General features: G+C 42.5%; 1 protein-coding gene across 2 annotated transcripts in view; it reads right to left on the bottom strand.

Annotated features, from left to right (window-relative positions):
- Nucleotides 1-3717: 3717 nt before the first annotated feature.
- The window catches only part of CDC25C (cell division cycle 25C), a 26699-nt gene continuing 22598 nt past the window's right edge, over nucleotides 3718-7818 (bottom strand). For both annotated transcript variants that reach the window (XM_006772459.2, XM_015569638.1), the window contains 4 exons: nucleotides 5596-5694; nucleotides 4913-5046; nucleotides 4430-4541; nucleotides 3718-4232 (listed from right to left, as the gene is read on the bottom strand). In XM_006772459.2, coding sequence (XP_006772522.1) covers nucleotides 4077-4232; nucleotides 4430-4541; nucleotides 4913-5046; nucleotides 5596-5694 — 501 coding nt within the window. In that variant the 3' untranslated portion in view covers nucleotides 3718-4076. The remainder of the gene's footprint in view (nucleotides 4233-4429; nucleotides 4542-4912; nucleotides 5047-5595; nucleotides 5695-7818) is intronic.

The following is a 7818-nucleotide window of genomic DNA, read 5'->3' as shown; positions in this document are numbered from 1 at the left end:
TCCTGCTGCTATCCTAACCCAGGATATTAGCAATATAGTGAATAGCTAAGAGCAAAAGTTTTACAGACTGCCTAGGTTCAATGGCATTTCTAACACATGCTGGGTGACTTGAGCACGTCATTTGATTTTTCTGTGCTTTGGTTTTTTCATCTGTAAGATTAATAACAGTATCTACTTCATATGTGTAACAGTTCTGAGGATTAAATAGTATATATTGAATAAAAGGTTTAGCACAGTGCCTCACACATGCCAAGCACTGAATAAAGTGGTATCATCCTGCCCTAGCTGGTTTGCTCAGTGGATAGAGCATCGGCCTGCGGACTGAAGTGTCCTGGGTTCAATTCCAGTCAAAGGCACATGCCCAGATTGCAGGCTCGATTCCCAGTAGGGGGTGTGCAGGAGGCAGCCAATCAATGATTCTCTCATCACTGATGTTTCTATCTCTTCCTCTTCCTTCCTCTCCCTCTAAAAACCAATAAAAATATTTTAAAATATTTTTAAAAATGGTATCATCCCAAGTGGCATCCCTGTGAACTCGACCAGCCTCCATCACCCAACTTACTGCTTTGGAGCTGGAGACTACACACAATTCTTCCTTTTGCTGAATATACTAGTGAGCCAGGGATGGAAACAAAAAATAATTTTCTACCTTGTCAGTTTTTTGAGGACCATGCTTGTTTCACATCTGAATATCTCTGGTACTCAGAATTAACAACTCCAGATATATGTAAGTTTAAAAGAATTGGTGTTGCCCTAGCTGGTTTGGCTCAGTGGATAGAGTGTTGGCCTGTGAACTTAAAGGTCCCGGGTTTGATTCCGGTCAAGGACACATGCCTGGGTTGTGGGCTTGGCCCCCACTTGTAGGAGGCAGCCGGTCAATGATTCTCTCTCATCATGGATGTTTCTATCTCCCTCTTCCTTCCTCTCTGAAATTAATAAAAATATAAAAAATTAAAAAATAAAGGAATTGGTGTTTCATTAACATTTGTCTGAAAGAGAATTCTATATGTCTCCCACTTTATACCCCTGAGAAGGAAAGAGAAAGGATCCTAGCTATGCAAGGATAACAGTGCAGAACTAACCCCCTAAATAGCCTTGTGCTGAGGTCTAGGGGCTAGGGCAGGGGTGGGCAAACTTTTTGACTCGAGGGCCACAATGGGTTCTTAAACTGGACCGGAGGGCTGGAACAAAAGCATGGATGGAGTGTTTGTGCGAACTAATATAAATTCAAAGTAAACATCATTACATAAAAGGGTACGGTCTTTTTTTTCAATAGTTTTATTCATTTCAAACGGGCTGGATCCGGCCCACGGGCCGTAGTTTGCCCACGGCTGGGCTAAGGTCATAGTGTCTGCTCTTAGCCTCCCAAGCCTAAGCAATCCTTATGGCTCTGACTTATCAAGAACCTACAACTAAGGCTTACATGCTACAGAATGCCAACTCTAGAAAGGCATTTTGTTCTTTGATGAGGATCTGGTAATGGAGGATCTTAAAATCCATTAAGGTACAGACTCTGGAGCCATACTGACTGGGTTCAAATCCCAACTCCACCATTCACTAGCTGTGTGATCTTAAAATAAGTTAATTTCTTTACCTATAAAACATAATAATCAGTACCTGCCTCAGAATTACTGTGAAAATTAGTTTACATATACACAGGTCATAAAAAATTTTTTGCATGCAATTAAGTACCTCCTGAAAATAACAGGAATCAAACCACATAGCACCTATACAGTAGGAGGATGTTATAAAATTTATATGGATCCTGGCTGGTATGGCTCAGTTGGTTGGGTATTGTCCCGTGCACTGAAAAGTCACTGGTTTGATTCCGGGTCAGGGCACAGGGTGCAGGCCTGGGTTGTAGGTTCGATTCCCCATTGGGGCACATGCAGGAGGCAGCAGGTGGATGTTTTGCTCTCATGTCGATGTTTCTCTCTCTCCCTCTCCCTTCCTCTCTAAAAATAGATAAAATAAACAAATAAAAATTACATGGGAAAATGTTGCCTTTTAGGCAAACAAAATTTTTCACAAAGTAGATAATTAAGCCCTAGTTTTTTTTTGTTATGTAACTCAGAATTTCCAGTTATTATTACTGAAATGTGAACACATGGGTACCAGTCTCTTCACAGGTGGGGGCTTGGTTCTACCTTTCTGGGAAGAACTATCAGGAAATAATCCACTAGGGTAGGCAATGAGTCAGGGGCCCCTCCTGACAATTGAAAGTGGAGGTACTTCCAGCAATTTCCTCCTTGGGCTATGAAGAGTTCTTGCTTGGTGGGGGTGTGGGGGGTAGGTCAGCAGCTTTTCTCTCCTTTTTTTCCTTTACCTCTTCTAGCTCTGAGCTCAGGGAGACCAGAGAGGTATTTTCCCTCTGGTCAGACAGGCATTTGCTAGGAGTGAAGGATGCAGGCTCCAGCGGCTGGCTTAGAGAATACAACGGTGCCCTCTGCTGTGAGGCATGCACACTACACTCCAGAGGAGCATCAGCAAACCTTGAAAAAAATCAGCCCAGCCCTCTTTCCGCCTGCTTACTTTTAAATAGGGCTGTATCTCATTAAGCAGACAAAAGCCTACTCACCTTAAAAACCTCTAAGAAAGGAAAACCTGGGATACTGATGAAGAATGCCATTTAAAAGGTCTTCCTTGCCCTGGTTGGATAGCTCAGTTGGTTAAAGCTTCATCACGATTTGCCAAAGTTGTAGGTTTGGTCCTTGGTCAGGGCACATACAAGAATCAACCAATGAATGCATAAATAAGTGAAATAACAAATTGATGTTTCCCTCTCTCTCTAAAAGTAATTTTTAAAAATAACATAAAAGGTTTTCCTTAAGTCTAACTGATCTTACTTGGTACTTTATTTTCTCTTATTCCATAAATAAAATAAATTTAGGGCAAATCTCTACTTCCAACCTCATTAAATCTAAACTTGTATTTTTGAGCTGTGAAATGGAGTGAAGAGAAGAGTTTGGGAAATGGAAAAAGCCAAAACTCCACTGAGGCTATAGACAAGGAACCTTTTGAGCCCAACTGAACCTATCACTTGCTGTAGAGAAGGCCACTCATCTGGTTTCCTACGCCGAGATACCAGAGGGCCGAGTCTAGGAAACACTTTAGTGTAACTCATACCATGAAATGGTCCTTAGGAAAGCCTGGAATATTGCTAAAGAATGCACAAAAAGCCCTAACTGGTTTGGCTCAGTGGGTAGAGCATTGGCCTATGGACTGAAAGGTCCCAGGTTCGATTCCAGTCAAGGGCATGTGTGGTTGTGGGCTCGATCCCAAGAGGCAGCTGATCAATGATTCCCTCTCATCATTGATGTTTCTCTCTCTCTCTCTTCCCCTTCCTCTCTGAAATCAATTAAAAATACATTTTTAAACAAAAGAGAAAGAGAAACATCGATGTGAGAGACTCATTAATTGGTTGCCTCCCGCATGTGCTGGCCGAGGCTGTGGATCAAGCCTGCAACCAAGAAGGTACACACTCTTGACTGGAATTAACCCGAGACCCTCAGTCCTTGGACTGACTCCACTGAGCCAAGCCAGCTAGGGCCAGGGTCCAAACTCTGAGATCCACCAGCTGATCTTGAGAAAAGCACTGTGGTCTTAACTCTGAATTTGAGATGATTATACCTTTATGTCTGAAAGAATCTGATTTGGTGATCACTTCCTCATATAAATCTTCTAGGAACAGACGAGGCTCACAATCACATCTCTCATTCTACAATGTTTATTTTTTAAGTTAATAAAGAGAGAGGGTGGGGGGAAACAAAGAAAGAAAATACAGAGAAAGAAGGTGGGCAACTCTCTTGCATAGCCCGAAGCTCAGGGAGAAAAAGAGCTAGCTGGCTGGCTTATAGTTAGAAAGAGAATGCAAACACTCCCTTAAGCAGCACACATCTCAATACAACCCAAGGCTACAGCTTATAGAGCCAGCCAGCTCCACCAGCCAGCAACTCTACTGAAACTTAACCAATTCCTCCCAAGCCTAGGATTGCCTCAGTTTGGCAGCCTGTTGGCCTCTTTCCGACCAGATTTTCTACATTCTTTTGGTGACTCCTAAGCAGCCAGCAGCTGATCTATGATCGTAGGTTCACATCCTTCGCCAGTAAGGCAATCTGCTCCTGCAGCTGCCGCTTCCCTTCCCATGCTTTGCTCTGGCTTCGACACCTCAGCAATTCTGCCTTATGGTCCTGGTGATGCATAGGGCAGTAGCTCTGTGGTTCACACAGCACCTGAAAGAAAAGTCCGGGACAGAGTAAGGGATCCTCTATTGTTATGCCTACCCAGGATAATAGAGAGGCTGATGGTAGTAGCTAAGAAGGATCGGCGATTTCTTCTTGGAGGGCCTTGCATGCCCTTGGAGCTGCACGCTCAAGTTGGCTTCCCCAAGTCTAGGCTCCCTCATTGGCCCACATGTCCCCTCCTTTACCGTATAGTCTGGAAAGAAGTCTCTGTAGCCCCCTTTGAGGATATACAGCTCTGGGTAGTACAATGCAGGATACTGGTTCAGGGCCCTGTCCTCTTCTCTCAGAGAGCGGCACCTTTAAAGAAAACGCAGAGATGGGTGAGGTGAAAAGAAATAAGATCAGGATTCCATGGGCCACCCATTGGGGAAGGGAAGAAAGACTAGACTATTGCTAACTCCATAAGGACTTCCAGATCTCATTCCCTTTGCAAAACAAGATCTAAGTAGCACCATTCTTTCACTTTTCCTCCACTAGTGCCTAATTCCCAATCCTTTTCCTTTCACAGCTCCAAACTTTTGAATTGTAGAAACCCCCTTCTTACACCTCCCTATCATTCTTCAAACCTCAGGCGCGAGCATTCGTTCATTCAGTCTGGGAAGGTTCCCTTGTAAGTCTCAACTCAAGTTCAGTTTCTGTCACCTGGCCTACCCCATGTAGACACTCACATTCGGGGACCCCTCTCTGAGGAGAATTCACAGTGGAACACGATGATTATTCTTTTCTGGGTATCCAAAGGGACAATAGGCATCTTCAGAAAGAAGTTACTCAGTTCTTCCTGACTGAACAAGTTTAAGGCTCCCTGTAGAAAAATTTTAATAAGTATTTCCTCAAGGGCCTGTGGACAGTAAAACTAACACTTAGAAATACTTGGGATACCATACTACCTTGGGAAATTTGGGCTAGGAAGGCTAGACTATAAGCACTTTCAAAGAGACCTAACTGTATCTCTGTATCTACCCCCAGGGCCTGGCATAGAGCTTGGTGTGTAGTGGTTACTCAATAAATGCTCATCGAACTAAACTGCCTTCAGTATGGGATCAATGTGAGAAACGTCTATGAGCAGTAGAATGTTTGTATAGTGCCGCTCAGCCCTTAGATTAGTGTTTTTATTTCCATGTAAGAGCCCTTGGCTCCTACAGAAAAGAGGGAGATTGGTCTAGGAGGGAAGGGGAAAGTAAATTGCTCAAAGTATACAGAATTAGAATAGCAGTGAAGACTTACAGCTTTGATGTGCTCCAAACGTATGTCTGCCCTGGTTCTAGAGTTCACAGAATCCTTGCCCACAGACTCTTCTCAAAAAGAGCTATCTCCAACCCTTTCCCTGCTAATGTCCCCAACGTAACCTCACCTGGATGTGTCCTCCGAGGTACTCATATGGATAGCGGCAATCGATGATATAAAACTTTTCAATCAGACCCTGGAATTTCCCCAACAGTAAGGCAGCCACCTGCATAGAAGCTATGATTGAATACCCTGCTCACTGTCACTCTGAAGGAAAAAAGAGCCAGTTTCACAGTTTCTGATTTACACTCCCTTTAGTCACCCAGGATTCCACTGAAGGCCTAGCCTCCAAAGTCCCCCTATTTTGAAATGTGGCAATGGTTCAGCCCCACCCCACATACGATGGAATAGGAAGTGGCCTTTTTAGAGAACCAAAATAGCTGGTATTGCCAGGATACTGGGGAAAACCATATTGAAGCTACTATTCTTGTGGCAAGCATGGCTGGAATCAGTCTTTCAGAAGACACACAAAGGCTTCTGCAGTGGTACAGGTAGCAGCTAAAGATCCAGATTTCGCAAGAGATGGGAAATGGTTCCCCACCCTCCATTATAAAGGAAGAAAGCAAGTCTTTTAGAAAAGAATATAGAAGAAAAAGTTTGACACCCAGAGGACACTTAAGTTGTAGAAGTATAAATTAGTTCATCCTTTCCATCACCTGCCTACCCTGTGTGGACACTCACACTGTCAATACATATAAAAATAAATGTAGCCCTAGCTGGTTTGGCTCAGTGGACAGAGTGTTGGCCTGCCGACTGAGGGTCCCAAGTTTGATTCCAGTCGAGGGTACATGTCCCGGTTGTGGGCTTGATCCCCAGAAGGGGGCGTGATGTTTCTCTCTCTCTCTCTCTCTCCTCTCCCCTCTGAATTCAATTTAAAAAATATTTTTAAAAATAAAATAAATGTAATTACACTTTGACTCAGCAATTTCTTTTTCTTTAAATATATTTTTATTGATTTCAGAGAGAAAGGAAGAGGGAGAGATAGAAACATCAATGATGAAAGAATCATTTATTGGCTGCCTCCTGCATGACCCCTACTGGGGACCGAGCCCACAACCCAGGCATGTGCCCCTGACCAGAATTGAACCCGGGACCCTTCAGTCTACAGGTCATAGCTCTAGCCACTGAGCCAAATGGCTAGGGCAGCAATTTCTATTCTAAGAGAAAAGTACTTTAATATGTGGCACAATAATATTCATCTCAGTATTAAGTTATCAAAATATTACAAATAAATATTCAATAATACGGTTTTGATGCCCTGGACCAGTGATGGCGGACCTATGACACGCATGTCAGAGGTGACACGCAAACTCATTTTTTTGGTTGATTTTTCTTTGTTAAATGGCATTTAAATATATAAAATATCAAAAATATAAATCTTTGTTTTACAATGGTTGTAAATATCAAAAAATTTCTATATGTGACACGGCACCAGAGTTAAGTTAGGGTTTTTCAAAATGCTGACACGCTGAGCTCAAAAGGTTCGCCATCACTGCCCTGGACAGTTTGGTTCAGTGGATAGTATCAGCCTACAGACTGAAGGGTCCGGGTTCGATTCTGGTCAAGGCCCCATTCAGGGTGAATGAGGGAGGTAACCAATCAACGTGTTTCTCTCACATTGATGTTTCTCTCTGTCTCTTCCTCTCCCTTCCACTCTCTCTAAAAAAATAATTAAAAAATAATAATAATAGGGGTTTGTTTAAATTAATTACATGTCAGTGTAACAGAATATTAGATAGCCATTAAAAAGATAATATAGATCAATTTTTTAAAAAATATATTGTTATGGAATTCAGAGAGGAAAGGAGAGGAAGAGAGAGATAACAACATCAATGATGAGAGAATCATTGATTGGCTGCCTGCTGCATGTCCCCTACTAGGGATCAAGCCCACAACTCAGCAATGTGCTCTTGACTGGGATTGAACCCGGGACCCTTCACTCCACAAGCCAACGCTCTATCCACTGAGCCAAATCAGCTAAGGCAACATTTTTATTGATATAGAAAGATGTTTACAATGTCTTACTAAGCTAATTGTAACAGTACATGTTTATCATGATCCTATTATTATAAAGAATATGCCAGAATAAAATCTGGAAGGCCACAGGAAAATATTACTAGTGGTTGTCTCTGGTGGGAAGATTATGGGTAGAGTGACCAAATAATAATTGCACAGACTGGAACACTATTTATTTATTTATTTAAAATATATTTTTATTGATTTCAGAGAGGAAGGGAGAGGGAGAGATAGAAACATCAATGATGAGAGAGAATCATTGATTGGCTGCCTC

The sequence above is a fragment of the Myotis davidii genome, unplaced genomic scaffold, assembly GCF_000327345.1.
Source record: "Myotis davidii unplaced genomic scaffold, ASM32734v1 scaffold545, whole genome shotgun sequence".
NCBI lineage: Eukaryota > Metazoa > Chordata > Mammalia > Chiroptera > Vespertilionidae > Myotis > Myotis davidii.
The sequence above is the reverse complement of the archived record's forward strand: the minus strand, read 5'-3'. Positions and strand labels throughout refer to the sequence as shown.